We start from the raw sequence: 18,239 nt of genomic DNA, 5'->3' as shown, positions 1-18,239 counted from the left end.
TGATGCCATTGTGGGCTATTCTGTTGTTTGCTCGGAAATAATGTGAACACTGCTTCCTTGGTAAAAGTATTATTTATCATTTTGTGGCCACTGTCACTTGCATTCATTCCAATTAGGGTTGGCAGGGCATGCCCCAGATATGCTGCAGAATGATCTTGATAAGGCTTGCAACCATGGTGCTTTGGGTCAAATTGACACTTGCACACATAACTCGTTGCAACGGGAAAACTGCGTCAACATTCTAAAAATACTCATATACTGGATAGGATTTACAATATTTACTTGGGAGAGTTTGATTGATCAATATAAAATCTGTTGATGTGCGTGTCTTGAGAAAATTTGGATCAACCCCTACAAGGGGATTCTCCCAAAGCAGCCAGAATAAGAGCCAAGGATCCTAGACACTTTTGACCCTTTTCCATCTAATGTGGCAAAATATGCATTCAAATCATTTCAAGACTTTAGCTAGAAACAAGGGCCCATATATTGAAGTGAAGTTAAAAACATGAACTGGCCTCGCATTTTTGTCGACTGAAACAACACAGACCACCACAGCACGAATGTTTTAGTATCAAAGTATCAAAACAGGACATTCCAAAAAGATTTGAACTGTTTCTGGTAAGAAAGCTCTCCAGCTTCAGTCATGGAACGGTCATTAAGGACAAACGACTCAATATGAGGTATTTAACCTGCTCTTTGCCCCACCCTTCTGCAGATACCCCCTCCCTGCCCCATCTACCCAACCACCATCAACGTGTCCTGGAGTAAAGGCAAAAAAGTCTGAAGAGCTCGTGGCAGTGGTCAGGACGAAAAGCATCGAGCACAGACCTGCACACCTCCAAGGGGAGGGGGGGGGATCTATACACTGAAAACAGCAGCCAGGACTAGAAGCAGGTAGGTGGCCTTTAATGTGAAGATGAGGAAAATGTACAGAAGCTTGTTATTTCTGGAATACAAATAGGCACTATAAACAGCTTGCATTGTAAAGCACTCAGGTGATGAATATGAGCCAGCACTTGAGCTTAAAAGACCAATAAAGTTACCGGCAGTATTTACGTCGCGTTTTATGTGATACCACGACGTTGGGTTCATTTAGACGTACACCCAAGGCAGGGTTTGGCATATAGATTTGACGTGGAATCAATTTAATAATGCGTAAAGCCCTTCTCACTTTGAATGTCACGCTTTCTAAACTGATAAGTTGCTTCCAGGCAATGGAGAGCGTGAGTCAGGAGCTGCGAGGGTGTGACAGTCTGATGAACTTTAGACGGTGGTATCAAATTGATACATTGGCCTTCAGAGGGGAGGGTTAGACATGGGATAAACAAGATCTTTTTCCTCACACTAAAAACAAACAAGCAGCTGATACTGTTCACACCAGTGTTGCTGCAAACTAGAAGCACGTTGTATTCCAATGGCAGCTCTGAAGTCCAACATCACACTGAAAGCAAAGCCAGGAGTTCACAGCCACAAATAACAACCTGTCGTTTTCCGCTGCCTTCGACCTGCTCCGCACGGATCACTTTGTCAGCCTGCCGCAATTAACCAAATGTGGAAATCCACAGGGATGTTCAAATATGCCCATTAGTGATCATTTGTCACCACAGGGTCTTGTCAACAGGCCAAGTTCTGCAGAGCCAAGGAATGCAGTGCAGGGCATTTGAGAAGGTGCAGATGCTGTGTCGAGCATTAGCGGTCACCAGGTCCAGTCACCAGGTGGCTGGACCACCAACACTTGTCACGTAGCGAGGGCCAAAGACATTAGATATTATTACATTTAGGTGGGGTAGTGTTTCCACAAATGACATAAAAAAGCTATTCTGATCTGCAGGGAATTTTAGTTTCTCAAATGCAATTGGGCTGTTTTTAATAACTTCTTTGTTAAACATCAAACTAAAACAAGAATACCTCAAGCATGATAGTCATGCATGAAAGTGGGCAGCTATAGGAAAAGGGAAAGTTCGAAAACCGCAACAAAAGGATTGGCCTCAAATTGTCATAAATCGAGCCGTCGCCTATTTTCTGATTTTGGTCATGAGATGTTCGCAGTCATTTTTAGTAAACAGCATGTGGGAGCGCGAGGCAAAATGGCACATATGCATTATTCTGAAGCCGAAGAAATTGGGTTAATCCTTTAGATAGCTACACATGATGATGTTTGGAATTGGCTGACTTTTAATGTACGTATATATTTGGGTGAAAATGTTGGGAGCATGTTGGCTTTTAAGGGTCTAAATTGGCTCTTTGGAATCAAAGCTAAAGAGGCTGGCAAATACTTTTGTCTGTAATGCATTCTTCATTTAAAGAAATATGAGGTTTCTAAAAAGATGAGAGCCTCAGCCAAACACTTGGATGTAAAAAGGGAGAGTGCATTTAATGAAAAGAGGCCTACTGCCAGGACTCATCTTTCTTCCAGCATGTTTTGTATTCAATGAATGTGTTTTCCCAACAAGAACCACTATTGCTGCTAAAGGCCAACATTATACTGCACGTCTGCACATTTATCCAACTGGAAATAAAACACTCGCAAAAGGCGAGCCGTGTTCCCCCGAAATGCATTGCAGGAGATTTATTTGATGCATTTGTATCACGTAATGATGCACTTGTCAACACAACTCCTATTTGCTTTTAGAAAAATCACGTCTCTCGGAATTAATGGCAAATCCCACTGGATTTTGCTTCCTCAATGACTGCATTGCATATTGCAGGTTGTAGTAGAAGAAACAATTTAATACCATGCAATTTGCAGTATACAAAATGAAAATCCCGTCATTTGGACAAATTGCAACTCATGTGCCACAACTCCGTTAGCATAGGTTAGTGTGATAGATCACTGCGCACAAATTTGGGTTATGTAGGGAGGGCAATCTAAGTGCTACCTTAAATTAAAAGGGCACCAACTTGTGAGTTTTACAAGTTAGTTCGTCACACAGAATTTAAGGCTTGAACATTTCATGTCAAGTTCCACATCCATTCACTGACTCAACTTAAAATAATCAGTTGTTTTGCCAAACCTATACATAGCTGCAACTACACTTGAGTATCATTGTCCACTGGGAAGGTTAGGGTCAAATGCTTTCACGAACGCTAAGGAACAGTCACGACATGAAATGACGCACGATGTGCTTCGTAATGTTGCTTTGCACCTGTGGATCTTGTATGAATACTTAGATGTTGTACGCACATCATGATCAGTGGTACAAATTTAAGCTAGGTCTCAAGTGCGCTGACATTACGAGGCTTTAACAGTCTCCGTGTTACGACGCTAAGCCTGGAAGCTCTTCACCTTGTTTATTTAAGGCCTCAAGTGCCTGACTGAATTAACACATTCCTGACAGGGGGAAGTCCCAAGGGGAGGCGCTCATCTCAAACTGAAATCGTAATTATGTGACTGCCCCTGTCTGGCTGCACAGAGTAACAGCAAGCTTGGAGGGAAATTGGCTGCAAGAATCTGCCCTCATTTCTACATTGCAAAAATTGAAGGCTAAATATGATTGTTCTTTGTCTGTGAAGCCATCTCATCGCATCCTAAGTTTAGAAGAGATTTAAAATAAGAAATGCCACAGCTGTAAACGCAACTCAACTCGGGACAATTTAAAAAAAAAAACTTGCCAAGTCAACTTTCACAAGTGATTTTGTTTCATTACAGTAGTTGTTGTTGTTGTGTTTTTAAGGTAAGTTTTTATAGTGTATGAATCATATAGCAAATGGAGAAAAAACATGTTCATGTTGACAGTACCTTATGACATGCTGATGATTTCCCTCTGCTTTTCGGTGACAGAAACTTTGGAAATCTCCAAACGGCAAGATGAAAAAGTCAAAGGTGACGGATCAAGCTGCTGATAGGCAGAAGGGTAAGTGCAGTAACAGGGACACCCTCTTCTGGGCAGGATCAGTCACAGTTGTTTGTGTATGTTTCCGTCCAAGTTTCCAACAGTGTTTATCGAAGGGAAAAATAGTCATCTTTTTTGGTACAGTTTTTCCACCATAATCTTCTTTGGCCTCTGAAATGAAGAATAACCCCCAAGAAAAGTCTTTTTTGCAGTTTTGGAACAAAGATCCTAAAAAAATGAATAAATAAAAAAGGTGCAGCACTGTGCTTCGATTTTTTTTTTTTCTTCAAGCCGATCCACAAATAACCAATCCCCGGGAAATGTGAGTTGTGTAAGTCTCCTGACAATGCAAGAAATTTCTCGGAAAAGACATGATTTCCTCCTTATCTGGCACTCTTAACAACGATGCTGAAAGCAAGACATCACTGCAAGAGAGGGCAATTCCACAAAGGATAAATGAGTGTTGGAGTGTTGGAGAAAAATGGAACAAGGCTGAAATTGCTGTCAGAAATTGCTTATTACCCAAAGTAAGTCGTTTTCTCTCAAGCACTGTCAAGAAATCATCCTGTGAAATCTTGAACATCGCATTCATCCAAAGCCATACCGCTGACATCATGGTCATTATTTTGTGACTAACCAATGTACGTCTGATGTCTGGATTGCGTGTTGTGTTACTGTGCCTTCCATCCTCTGGGAAAGTGGAATACTATGTTGTCTGCCTCCACATCCTGCCAAAGCGTGGCCCTTTTTATGAGATTTCCCCTAAACTGTCCTGTTCCTTTTCCTACCATCCCGATACGCGTTAAGTCGACGCTTCTGAGAAAGGCCACCTGGATGACAAAGGTATGCGGTATGAAGTGCGAATGAAACCCCACAAGTACAATTCACTTTTTTGTAAGCGCATGAGTACATGCATGGCGGGGTCTTCAATCAAGAGATTCGTTCCTTGGTGAGTTTTCGCCAATTTCTGAATGACTGCGAAATACTCTAAACATGGCAATAGACATTATAGTTCTTCTCAGTTATTAGATTCTGGCTGTATTGATTCCAGCACCGATATTTTAATGCACCTAGAATTTGAAATACGTCACATTTAAAAGTGCTTTGACCTGATGGAATGCTAGTGAACTATTTTAGTGTTTGGCAACTAACGTGTTGTGAGTGTGACTAATGTCTGGTTTTGGCTTGGAGCTTTCCTTAATAAGCCAACATATATTTGCATGGAAATATATAGCAGTGTGTTCATGAATTCTGCTCATGCTACTGAAAATCATCATCTGATGATTGCTTTGCTCCACAGCCTTACTGTAGAGAGTCCATCCACGGGGGCTTTAATAAGAGTTTACCAGGACTCATTGCACACCAAAATATTACAAAAAGTATATTCACTTCATCATGATAATTGATAATCACAATTGCTTTCTATGAATGGGTGTCAAGTGGATTCACTGGTTTATTGGACCTTCTGCCATCTAGTGGAAGAGCTTTTAAGTGTTCTGCCTTTTAGTATTTGTTGCTGGCATAAATAGATAGGTATATTACTTGTTGTAATAACAATTATTTCTGGACTAAATAAGTGAAATGAGGACTCACTAGAGTAGATAACACATTTCATTTAACTGACAACTGAGACCTTATGATACTGTAGCGATTGAGCAACCTTTCATCATGGGTTGAATGACTTGTGGTATAACCTTAATAATCTTTCCTCCGTCAGAAAAATGCACTCACAGTCAATGTCTAAAATGATTTAAGTAAAGCGAGAACATACAGCTAACGACTGTTTATAAATATGTCATAAACAATCCTGTTTATGTCCATATTTTAATGGGCGTATTCATTGGCAAATCTCAGCTGGGATTTGTTAAAAAGAATATCCATTTTATTTTAACTGCTGTTAAAATAACAAATGTTACAGAAATTAATTCAGTGTTTTGTTAAACTCAAGTCAAAGTCAAAGTCAAAGTCAGCTTTATTGTCAATCCCTTCATATGTCAAGACACACAAAGAAACCGAAATTCCGTTTTCTCCATCCCACGGTGACGAGACATACAAGTAGGCGACACAAAACAAAAACAAGAAGGCACAAACCATAAATAATAAATAATAAATAAAATAAAACGAGCGATGAATAAATAACAGACCAATAACCCATTAAATAAGAGGGGCAAAACCGAGCCAGTGCGCATACAGCAAGAACAGGACGCTACGCTGAAAGGGGGAGCGAGTTCAGGATCCTAACAGCCTGGAGTACGAAGCTGTTGGAAAGTCTGGTGGTGCGGGAGCGCAGGCTCCTGTACCGCCTCCCAGAGGGCAGAAGTTCAAACAAAGAGTGAGCGGGGTGACTCACATCACTCGATGATAATGCAAGAGAAAAACTGCATAAACAGTATTTCTCGACCCTGCTGTCAGACGTGAATGTCTCATTATGTGATGGGAGGACCACCATGTTTGAGTGCTGTCAGTCAGCTGTAATGACATGTTGAGTAGTTACAATATGTGTCTTGCGGTTTTCTAAGAAGAGCAAGAGAATTTCTCCAAAAAGAACATATGCCGTCATTAAATAAATATATGAAATGAAAGTGGCTTTGGGCGTAGGTTTTGTCTTTTCTGTGAATCTTTCTTGAGCAAAGGCTATATAATGTGTTGGCTACTTGCTGTAACCTTCTTGCAGCCCAAATGGTAATTACTGTTATTCTTAGCCAAGGGCTCATTTTATCCCCTAACACCACTTCACAATTATACTCAGATGTTTACTGCCTTTTCCATTTTCCCTGCTCTTTGAATTATAGCCTTCATCAATGTTCTTTGTGTGTACGCTACTCATAACAACTTCGGGATATTTGGCTTTTGTGTGAAATATCATAATCAATCTAAAATGTACTATACAAAGTGAAGGTTAAATCTTCAGCATAGTTTTCAAATTAAAAAAAAAGTTAAAATGTTACAATTGTGACGTTTTGTGTTGAGATGAACTCTGAAAGATTATTTAGATTTCATTTTAATTTATAATACTCTAAATAAAATCACATTAGCCTCAAAATACAAAGTCACACACAGAAAAAAGGAAAAGGATGCTTTGGCATTTGAATGCTTCATTTTGATGATGTAAAGAGAAGCTATGTTAAGGTTATGGTGAATTTAAGTTCATCCCGCAGTTTCACCACAAAGCTCAAATATCCTTAACTCTTCATGAAAAGCCTGTCTCGTTGTTAATATGTTTTTTCCTCATCGGATTAGGAATCAGGAAGAAGTCCAAAGTGGCAGGTGTCATGATCACACAGTTTGAGGCGGAACTGCCAGAGGGAAAGACAACCCCTGATTTTTCTCGCAAACCCATTGCAATTACGATTCAAGAAGGTTAGCTTCCCACTTTTTACGAATTAACAATGGCATGGTCATCGTTACGAATGACTTGCATCATTATAAATCCCAGGAAAAAGTACATACTTTAAAGCCATAGTTGTGGGGAATCCAAAACCCAGCGTCACATGGACCCGAGCAAATGGAGAAATCGTTTTTCACCCGGACACCTGTCGGCAAAATTACAACGAATCATCACACGAGCATACTCTGGAGGTACAGTACGGCGCTCATTAAAATGTATGAACGGTGCTAAAGGAAAACAATTTTCAATGATAATGAAAAGTGCCTTTTTATCAGTTTCCCAAGGTGGCCCCAGAGGATGCCGACACCTACAAGTGTTATGCAACAAACGATTACGGGCGAGCCGTTTGCACCGCCGTCCTGAACGTTATTGAAGGTATTTAGGATATTACAACACTGAGAGCCTGTGGGGAAATGATAACGAAAAAGAATTTGTTCATTAATTGTTCACAGTGGGATTCTGCAAAGCCAAAGAACTTCAAAAGACATACGGGGACGGTAAGATGGTCACAAAAATGACAATCTTCAGGACAAACATTGCAATGATAAGTTCATGTGGCAAACTTTTAACGAAAACACATTATTAAGTTGTAAACTTAACTCCCTGGCCTAGATCTGATCTGCTCGGTAGGTCATTGGCACCACTCTGTTGCATATTAAGGAAGAAGTGTGGGGTATTACTAAAGAAAGTCATGGCCAACTGATTTTTGTGTCCTGCCCAGATATACCGGACTTTCTTCGCAAAAAGCTGAGGAAACGGTCAGTTCCTGTCCCCGTGTACTATGTTCAACGCAAGTCTTATTCAGGGTAAAATTCAAAACAATTTTATTGGTGATTTCTTGCTCAGCACTATCGAGGTAGGAGTGCAAGACGATAAGATGGCCACCCCTGAGGAGAAGATCTGGGAAATTCTCATGAATGCGGATAAGAAAGACTATGAGCGCATTTGTGCGGAATACGGCTTCACCAATTTCCGTGGGATGTTGAAGAAACTGAAGCAAATGAAGCAAGAACAAGAAGGCATGGATATTGCAGAGGTACATGATTGTTGGTTCATTTGGGACTTTTGGAATTGACGAGTACAAACGTCAAGTGCAGTGAGTGTGCTCATAGAATTTCACCCTGAATTCTTGTGTGTTTGACAACTTCAGGAAAGCGAAAGGTTTGCCTTTGACGACGAAGTAAAACATTCTCTGATCCAAGTTGACAAAAAACATGACGGAGGCCTCTACACGAAGGATGAGGAGGGTGCCTCTGTATTCACTGCCAACTTTAAAGGTACACCTTCAGTATGGTGATGTATTTTAAAATAGCTGGTGAACTACTGCTCCGGAGTTGAATTGCATTCATAACTTTCTATTCCAGTTTTGGGTCCTGCAAATCACTGCAAATGAAACGGAAATGTTACATAGACTTTTGTTGTGTTATCCTTGCAATGCAAGTGACAGGCCATTCCTTAATAGTGATAATGGGTTTTCCTTTCTGTGTTTTACCTAATTCTTCAGTACCTGAGGTCGACTTTGCTCTTAAAATCCAAGAGGTCAAGGCGGATGAAAGACAGGATGCACTCTTTACATGTGTCCTAACTGCACCTCAGAATGAGATCAAGTGGTTGGGCAAGAACGAGCCACTGTCAAATAGCGAAAAGTTTGAAATCACCGTTTCAGAAGATGAGCTCATCCACAAGTTGATCGTGCGCGATTGCTCGCCATCGGATGCTGGCATCTACGCCGCTGTGGCAGGCATCAAATCATGTAATGCCTGGCTTGTGGTTGAAGGTGAGGAATCATTTTTTATCGTGCGTATTTCATTTCCATTTTCAATTGGCAATTGAAAAGTCACACAAAAAGACTGACTTTTCAGTATCAATCATAAAACCGTTGTTAGATTTTAATATACACATGACCTGGAAGTTTGGTTTTTTGGGAATAGAAAATTCTGGTATGCTGTAATCTATTAATATGTTTTAACCCCCCAGCGGATAAAGAGGCTAGCAGCATAGGAAAGGAACCGGCTCGGAAAAACACTCTAGCCGGAGTGGATGATGATGCCGACTTGTTGAGGATCGCCAAGGAGCAGCAAGAACGGTACCAGAAAGAAATGGAGGACAATCTGAGGAAGGCTCAGTTGGAGCGGGACGCTGCAGAGGAAGCTGCCCGACTGAAAGCTCAGGCGGCTAGAAAGCAGTCCGTCGAGGCTCAGGCGGCTAGAAAGCAGTCCGTCGAAGCCAAATCAGAGGCAAAGCTTGCTGCAAAAGCTCCTGCCGGGGCGAAGAAGGTGGAAGCTGTTGCAGAAGAGCCAGCAAGGAGAGCTTCCATTAAAGAGCAAAGAAGCAGTTCTATTGTTGCTGATGTACATGTCGCAGATCCGATTGAAGACAATGAAGAAATTGGGCAAAATTCCTTATTTATGGAATCAGTTGAGGTAGACAAAGTAACAGTAGGAGATGGGCCCCCTACTCAAGACATAGGTAAAGGTGAGTATGATGATGAGACTGTTTTTGTAATTCATTTTACAAAAGCATTCCTGGAGAGAGAAAAAAAATACATGGTGTTCCAACAACGTACATTTTTGGAAGACCCTGTATAATTGTATTTCATGTTGTGGTTGTAATTCTATTCATAATCTTAATTTCTTAATCATGATGCTTATCTTTGTAACACTGTCTGCTTTTTCATGGATGTTCAGCATTACTCTGTAGACAATCCATGTCCTACAATATATACAGCATACTATATATATAGTATATATTTAACCAAGAAAATATCAATCAACTGTGTCGAAAAATGGATTGATTTTTCCCTCAAAAAGTATGATCAAATATAAAGCGGAAGTGACGCTGACTTTTGCTCAGTAACGAGGTGAAGGTAAGTATCCATTGTGATTGTGAGTCAGAAGAGTGCATATTAATAACAGATATGAGAGCAAATGTTAACCAAAAAAACTGTTCTGGAATTGATTATTACCAATAGGAAATGATCAGGTCGAGAGAAACGCACAGCCAAAAAGTGAAAAGTCTGGAAAAAAAGAAAAACATCCCAAAGTCATTGCGAGCCGAATTGCAGACGACAAAGACACTGCTGTCGGTAAGAAACGTCTAAGGTTGCACTTTCTAGTTTATTTCCATGGCCAATAAATTATTTGAGAATAAGAACGTTGAGTTAAATGCAGCTGAGCTAAATATATTGCAATATATGTAAAGTCAAATTTGAAAGTCTCATAATTTTAGGATTTGGATGCTAGGGTTAAAAAGGACATTATCTAATTCTACAATTGATGGATTTTCCATAAAATAAAACCATGGTGAGCAGCAATTGAAGGTACTGTATGCCCCAAGTCTCCTTTTTTTTAGATGAAAACACATTCAGGAGCATCGTTTCTTCATAAAGCTGTCATGTATTATCACCAATAGGAAATGATCATGGTGACGAAATGGCAAAGCAAAAAGATGAAAAATCTGAGACAACAGAAAAGTGTCCCAAAGTGAACATTCCGGATGCCGGAGACACTGCTGTTGGTAAGAAAGGTCTGTAGATAATTTCATAGGCACTCAATTATTTGACAATGAAAATATGACAATTTATATTATGGGTAAAAAAGATGCATTGACTATACTTATTAATACTGCAAAAATCAAAGGGAAACATCTAGAGAAAAACAAAACAAAAAGAAAAACATCCCAAAGTAAAATTTGAAATGCCAGTAGATATTAAATGGCCAATAAATCATCTGCCAGTGAAACAGCTGACTAAAAGTGAGGTACATTTAAAAAAACAAAAAATAAAAAAAGAGTTCTGGGAAAATCTCTCAGGCTTTTTAGTTAAAAGGGGGCTGGAGAAAATGAGGATATCTTTTATTGCAGTACTTAACATGTCAAAGGATGAAAACACTGAGTTGAAACTGAAGAACGTTGCCATGAACAATTTGAAATAAAGGTTCAAGGAATTGTTCTAAAAATAATTTGAAATTGTCAATCCAAGTGCCTATTAAGCAACCTATGAATATTCTGGATAAAGCTGCCATTTATCATCACCAATAGGAAATGATCATGGTGAGGGAACAGCAGAGCAAAACAGTGAAATGTCTGGGACTAAAGAAAACAATCCCAAAGAGAAAATCGGGGACATCAAAGATGCTGATGTTGGTAAGGAATGTCTGAGGTTGCACAACGTAGATTAGTTGAAGGCCAACAATTGTTTTGAGAATGAAACCACTGGTGTCAAAGTAGCACTGACAATGTAATGGTAAAGGCTGTGTCATGACCGAACTATTTTGCCATGGTTAATTTAAAGCATTATCGCAAAAGCCTCATATCGTAATCACGTTTGTCAAGTCTTGAAAATGGTGACCTAATCTAAATGACGTGTCGTGCATTTTTGTGTGTGTGTGTTCACTTTGAGTACTTTTATTAAGTGTGCCATGAGTGGAGTTCCGCTTCAAAGTTCCAATGGCAATTTGCATTTGAGCATGGCGCTGAGTTGCGTATCTGCTTAATGCTGTATAAAATGACCGTATTTCTTCAGTTAGCAACCATTTGTCAAATAGCTCTGCCTTGATTCTTATTTGTCCGTTTTATTGTATATCCAAGTTTTCATTTCATGTGATATGTATTGTAACAAATGTTTCATTGTTAAATGACAACAAAACGACCCTCTCTCCCTATGCCCTTCATAATTTCACCTCAGCATTATTTACAGAAATAGGAACATTTTTAGCTGTGCTAACTAACACCCTAGTGTTGCATTGCCATTGCACTTCTCCCGGATGTGAATGTTACTAGTGTTATGTTTTGATGCATACTCGTCACTCAATTAGAAACACTGGTTGATGATGGGTGATGCTACTTACCATGATGTCACCTAAACGCACGACACAAATAAAGACTGTGATATATTGCCACTGGACCATGCAGGGAAAGATAAAGTTGACGAGAGTGAGGAAGAGGAGGACGAACAGCCGGCAGCTGGCAAGCGTGTCAGAGTAAGGCAAGGGCCGCTGATCGAGGAGACAATCATCGGTAAGATGGCGGGCGTTGCATTACTTTATGCATGAGGAACTTCATTGTATTTTAATAATGAAGTCATTTGATAAGAAAATGACTTTTAATGTGTTTTCAGACTTTACATGTAGTGCCTGTGCAAACGCTAATTGAATAAATGACCTTTTCCAGTCTCTCGACAGGAGTGCATTTCACCTCTGACTGCCTTGGAGATATGCTAATGAAATTGGATGCACTTGCGAGAGCACCCCGTGCAATTAAGGCCTTGATACGCAAATGAATGAAAACATATCGGGGTCTTGTGTGCGCCACGCAATGCATCTGCGTCTTAATTAGACCTGATGACGGGAGGTAATGTACTGTTTAATGTGTGTGTGTTTTCACCTCCATCTCATATGTGCTGTGTTTGCAGACACTTTGTGCTCTGTGTGCATTCATGTTAACAGTCTTGCTTGCTTTCCGCATCTTAATCGAGGATGGGTCAGTGCGTTGAGAGCAATTACTTTAATGAACACAACGGGTACAACTGTTTGTGTTCTTTGGACGCAAGCAGTAATGTTTGTGTCGAGGACATGCCCTTTGATCATTTCAAGATGGTGGACAACTCCGCGGCTCCGTGAACTATTTTGCACAGAGAAGACACAAAAGTGCATTTGATCTTCCGCTGGCTTCAGAGTAACGCAACTCAAGAGAAGCAAAAGATTTTAAATTTTAAGGATGAAGATGGCCACCCTTAAGATAAACAATGACTTCTGCCATAGCCTCCTCAAATACAGAACATCTCAATTCTAGCTTGTGTAGAACAAATTTGAAAGGAACTTTTTAAGGACTCATGAGGTAAGTATACTCAAATGTGCATTAATCCGACCATGGATGAATTTGTGAACTTAAAATGAACACAGTATGACAGAGAAACACAAAGTGCTGAGGTCAGCAGCAATTACTTTGTTTCACTAACTTGCCAGTTGAATAATCCTCAGACCCAGGCGTTCACTTCCACATTGGATTAAATGACTGCAAAGCCATCATCGGAGAAGATGCGGAACTTGCGTGCAAACTCAGCAGCGAGGACTGCGTGGGTATCTGGTACAAAGATGGAGAAGAGGTAATGTCTTGGAAAATAATGATTTTTTTTTCCTAATTTAATCAGACTGTGTTTGTTTCCAGATCAAATCCAATGAGGGTATGACCATTATAAAGGAAGGAAGCTACCATAAGCTTAAACTTCACAAAGTCCCAGAGGAATTTGCTGGAAAATATAAGTTTGAAGCAGATGGACGAAAGACAGAGGCCTTGGTGGTTGTTGAAGGTAAGCTGCAATTTTCTGACACAATGTGAGTTATGTAGTTGGAAAAAATATACAGTGCCTAAAATATCTGTTGACATTATTTTTTTAGATCCACCAAGATTTGACCCCGAGGAATTAAAAGCCTTTATTACCCCTGTCACGGTGAAAAAGGGGCACAGAGCAACCTTCAGTTTATCTTATATTGGACGAGAGCCGATAAAAGTTCAGTGGTTCCTTGAGGGGGAAGAGCTTTCGGATGAAGCCAATATCAAGCTGGAGTACTCAGACGGCAACACACGTTTGCTTCTGATCAAGCTGCAGCGCAAGGACAGCGGCGAAGTCAAATTAAAGCTCAAAAATGAGTACGGTACTGCCGAGGCCTTAACTGAACTGATTGTACGAGGTATGAACTCAAGTGCATACAGTGGAGCCTCCAAAGTCAAATAGTCTTCCAAGCTCCAAACTGTATGACTTTTGGCGCAATTACACATTGGAGGTTCTACTGTCATTTCAAGCAGTGCTAAATATTTCGGTCTTCTGATTAATGTCTCTAACATCCCTCAATAGATAAACCCACTCCCCCGATGGGACCTGTGGAGATTGTCGAAGCTTCCTCCTCTGCAATCGAGATCAAATGGAGACCACCAAAAGACAGTGGCGGCTGCCAGATAGACAACTACATCCTCGAGAGGCAACAGATTGGTCGCAACACCTGGAAGAAGGTTGGACCCATCGGTCCACTGGCCAAATACCGGGACTCAGACGTAGACCATGGTCGTAGGTACTGCTATCGCATCAGAGTGGAGACTGAAATGGGCACCAGCGATATGATGGAAACGGAGGACATTCAAGCCGGGACAAAAGGTAAACCAATGTCAATGTGGATTTATGACCTCAATTACCTCAACACAAATAAAAAGACGAGATTTCTAACCAAGACGCTGATCGGTTGTGTACACAGCATACCCAGGACCTCCATCAACACCAAAAGTTGTCAGTGCCTTCAAAGACTGCATCAACCTCTCCTGGTCTCCTCCTGCCAACACGGGAGGCACCAGTATTCTTGGATACAACCTTGAAAAGCGCAAAAAAGGAAGCAATCTCTGGGGTCAAGTCAACCCATCACATGAGATGATCAAAGGTTATTTTGGATGTCCTTGAGCAATATCAATTTTTGATTGGATTTGTTTTAATTGCTAATTGCCTCCACAGCTAAAGGGTTTGCTGTCAAAGATGTGGTAGAGGGTATGGAATACGAATTTCGTGTGTCGGCAATAAACAACTCCGGTGCTGGTGAATTCAGCACACCTTCAGAGTTTGTCTTTGCCAGAGATCCCAAAAGTAGGTGGTAACTTGAAAAATTAACAGCCATTGTTTTATTAAGCTAATGCTGAAAACAATGCAGCAATGATTATGATTATTATGATTTGCGCTTTGCAGACCCTCCAGGAAAAGTTCTTGATTTGAAGGTGACCGACTCTAGCTACACAACTCTATGTCTGTCTTGGGTCAAACCCAAGGACATTAAGGGGGTCACGGACGAAGCCAAGGGATACTTTGTGGAGATCCGCCCGGTAGAAGACACAGAGTGGGAGCGTTGCAGTTCCAACGTAGTTACCACAAATTTCTACACAGTGAAAAACCTGAAGTCGATGGCCATGTACTGGGTGAGAGTGATTGCTACCAATGATGGAGGAGAGGGAGAGCCACAGGATTTGAATAACTACATCCTTGCAATGCCGCCTCCCGGTGAATAACTATTCTTTTTTCCCCATTTGCTTGACTGGTTTAAGTCTAAACGAAGTGCCTGCCTCGATGAACACACAGAATGGCTTCATTGAGAAACTCTCGTCTCTCTGAAATAAAAACAAATTGGGCTTTTCCTTCCCCAGTGAGACCACGCTTCATCAACAGCAAAATCAAGAGTTTCATGGTGGTGCAAGCCGGAAATTCAGCACGTCTTACATTGAACTTTGAGGTAATTGTTTTAAGAAATGAGGACCACCAAGATGGAGAAAGACATTTGGTCATTATTTTTTATATCTCCTGCAGGCCTCCCCTTGGCCTGAAGTCACATGGCTGAAAGATGATGTCCCGGTCAGTAGAAGGGTGACGATTAGCAATGCGGAAGGCGCATCACAGCTCTTGATTCCTTCTGCCGTGCGCTCAGACTCTGGTGTCTACACCATCGTTGTCAAGAACATTGTCGGACAAGAAACGTTCAGTATTGAAATAAGAGTCACAGGTGAGTTTTAGTAATATAGAGAGTCCTCGGTTTATGACCGAGTTCTATTCCTATGACACCACTGCAATATGAAGTGTGTTGGTTTGTTGGTGAAATAAACAGAGGACTCCCTCTGCTCAGGTATTTCCAATCAAACATTATGATTTCATTTTAATTCTAGATGAGCCAAAGCCACCAGGCCCCGTGGAAATAGAAGAAAATGTGCCAGGCACTGTGACCATTTCGTGGGAACCTTCTCCAGATGAGAAACGTGATGACAGGTTGTATTACATGGTGATGAAGAGAGACTCCAGCAAGCGAACATGGAACACAGTCGCAGATCACATCTTTAACAATAGGTTCACAGCCTGCAACATAATGCCGGGCAGAGAGTATAGGTTTCGTGTCTATGCAAAGAATGACATGGGCGCCTCTAAACCCTCCGAATCACCAAAGTGGCTGATACCGGTCAAGAAAGGTATGTACATAGCAGGTTCATGTGTAACGAGTTATAACATCAGAGATAATTCCCATCTCCACTTGTTTTCAGAGAAGTTCACAGTGAACATGCCAAAATCCAAAACCTGCAACCTCGAGTGCCCCCCAAGGTTTCTCGTCCCGCTAAAAATGCACGTTGCTCCCCAAGGATATGAATGTTACATGAGCTGCGCTTTAAAGGGGGATCCAACACCTCATGTCACATGGCTTCGTGACAACGTTAGCCTGAATACCAACACCAACTACTACATTTCCAACACCTGCGGAGTTTGCTCTCTACTCATACTCAGGGTCGGATCCAAGGACACCGGAGAGTACAAGGTGGTGGCGGAAAACCCCATGGGGAGAGCAGAGTGTTCTACCAAGTTGACAGTTAGAGGTAAGTTTTACCAGTAGAAGTCTGCACAGTATTTGGCTGTGTTAGAGGGGAAAAAAACAATCACAAATCTCTTGCCTATTTTTTCCAGAATAAAGAAAACTCAGAAGCTGCAGGACCTGTGACCACCCAAAAAATGTTGAGCTGTCACTTGCATGAAATGACTCCTGATCTTCAGTTGAAGCAACCCTTTCTTTGACACACCAATGAAATGAATATTGTAAAATGATGTCGAAGAATTATTATATTCATTCAAAAGTTCAAAATCAAAACCAATATCTATTTTGATGGTTCTACCAAGTAAAATTTGACCTGACCTGAGCTTTACAAATACCATATACCATTTTTAAAAAGGTAGTTTCAGATGACACAACTATAGTGTGCATGTCTAAAAGCAAACAGTATATAGTGTAAGTTAAGTATATTCATGTTAAATTCAAATCTAATCAAAGCTGACCGTCCATTGACTGAATTGTTTAACTCCCAAAGCATTAATCGATAAGCATGACATTGTTTTTAAGTTCAATGTAAATAAACCTTTTGACTCACAATAAATTATGATTTTTATGTATTTATTTATTTATTCATTTATTTATTAAAACAAAAACAACAACCAACATTAGCGGCGCATTACCAAATTACAATTAAGGGCAATCCCACAAATAGTGACGCTCCCTCTAGCAGACGGCGTGCCCCCAATTAGTAACCGGATGCGTCGTTCAACACGGACATCAAAGATTTAACAGCTGAACCTATTTTGATTTCAAAACTGCCAGACAAGCACAGATAGTATCTCAAATGACTTCAAGTAATGTGGCTGTCTTACCGCATGTTGTAAATGTGGAACGTCTTCAACTAAAATAAACGTTACACTCAAACCACAATGTTGTGTGCATTTTTTGCTGGCTTTCGCCGACTGTGAAGAAAAAAAAAATGCATGCCCAACACTTCTTGGCCATAAATATACTATGCGAAACAATTTAAAGTAGGCAATTGACCATGGGAGCATATCTTCTTTTGCCAGGTGATTAATTATTCTCATGCAGTTGGGAAATCTAGTTAGTTGTGTGCGTGCAGATGTCGGTACTGGTACGAGGACCTCCTTCAATATTGATTGGTACCAACATCAAGGGTCAGTACTGTTGCACTCTGGCATCTTCCCCACTTTTCCTAAGTCATCTGGAATAGGCTGGCTCACCTGAGACCATAAGGAGCACAAGGATGGCTCGCTAATGCATGAACGGGTTCTTAAATAACCCCTTCACTGAGCTCTTGTTTAATGGTGACGGTCGTCAAGGTCCAGACATCCCCACATACGTATTTATACCGTATTTCTGTTTAATTTGGCACCAAGTGAAGCCTGAAAATAGCAAGAAAAACAAAACACTGACACTTGCTGAAGGTGTATGCTGCTAATTTATCTTCTAGCATTACTTCTCAGTGCATATTTTTTTAGGGAGGTTGAAGTTCAAGTTTAGTGTCACTGAAGAAGTCAACTGTTTCTCTCAGTGGGGTGCCACTTCTTGGGTTCAAGGGAAGGGCTCCTTACAATGCTTAACGAAATAAAACACAATTTTTACTGTATGCATGTTATGCAAATTATTTGAGCAAATTGTGGAATATTTGACCGCATT

At 40.7% G+C, this 18,239-nt stretch overlaps 1 protein-coding gene across 1 annotated transcript; it reads left to right on the top strand.

The window, feature by feature from the left end:
* The first annotated feature begins 716 nt into the window (after nucleotides 1-716).
* LOC119123109 (immunoglobulin-like and fibronectin type III domain-containing protein 1) lies at nucleotides 717-17,489 on the top strand. Its single transcript, XM_037251945.1, is given in 24 exon segments — nucleotides 717-894; nucleotides 3,782-3,854; nucleotides 7,074-7,193; nucleotides 7,270-7,412; nucleotides 7,497-7,596; nucleotides 7,674-7,718; nucleotides 7,943-7,979; nucleotides 8,068-8,257; nucleotides 8,372-8,498; nucleotides 8,726-8,998; nucleotides 9,199-9,307; nucleotides 12,155-12,249; nucleotides 13,185-13,324; nucleotides 13,387-13,528; nucleotides 13,617-13,910; nucleotides 14,075-14,371; nucleotides 14,469-14,648; nucleotides 14,720-14,848; nucleotides 14,948-15,256; nucleotides 15,400-15,485; nucleotides 15,560-15,752; nucleotides 15,913-16,209; nucleotides 16,282-16,608; nucleotides 16,697-17,489. Coding segments are annotated over 23 exon segments (3,684 nt in total). The 5' UTR covers nucleotides 717-894; nucleotides 3,782-3,808; the 3' UTR covers nucleotides 16,702-17,489.
* The last annotated feature ends 750 nt before the right edge of the window (nucleotides 17,490-18,239 follow it).

The sequence above is a fragment of the Syngnathus acus genome, chromosome 5 (assembly GCF_901709675.1).
Source record: "Syngnathus acus chromosome 5, fSynAcu1.2, whole genome shotgun sequence".
NCBI classification, from domain to species: Eukaryota; Metazoa; Chordata; class Actinopteri; order Syngnathiformes; family Syngnathidae; genus Syngnathus; species Syngnathus acus.
The sequence above is the reverse complement of the archived record's forward strand: the minus strand, read 5'-3'. Positions and strand labels throughout refer to the sequence as shown.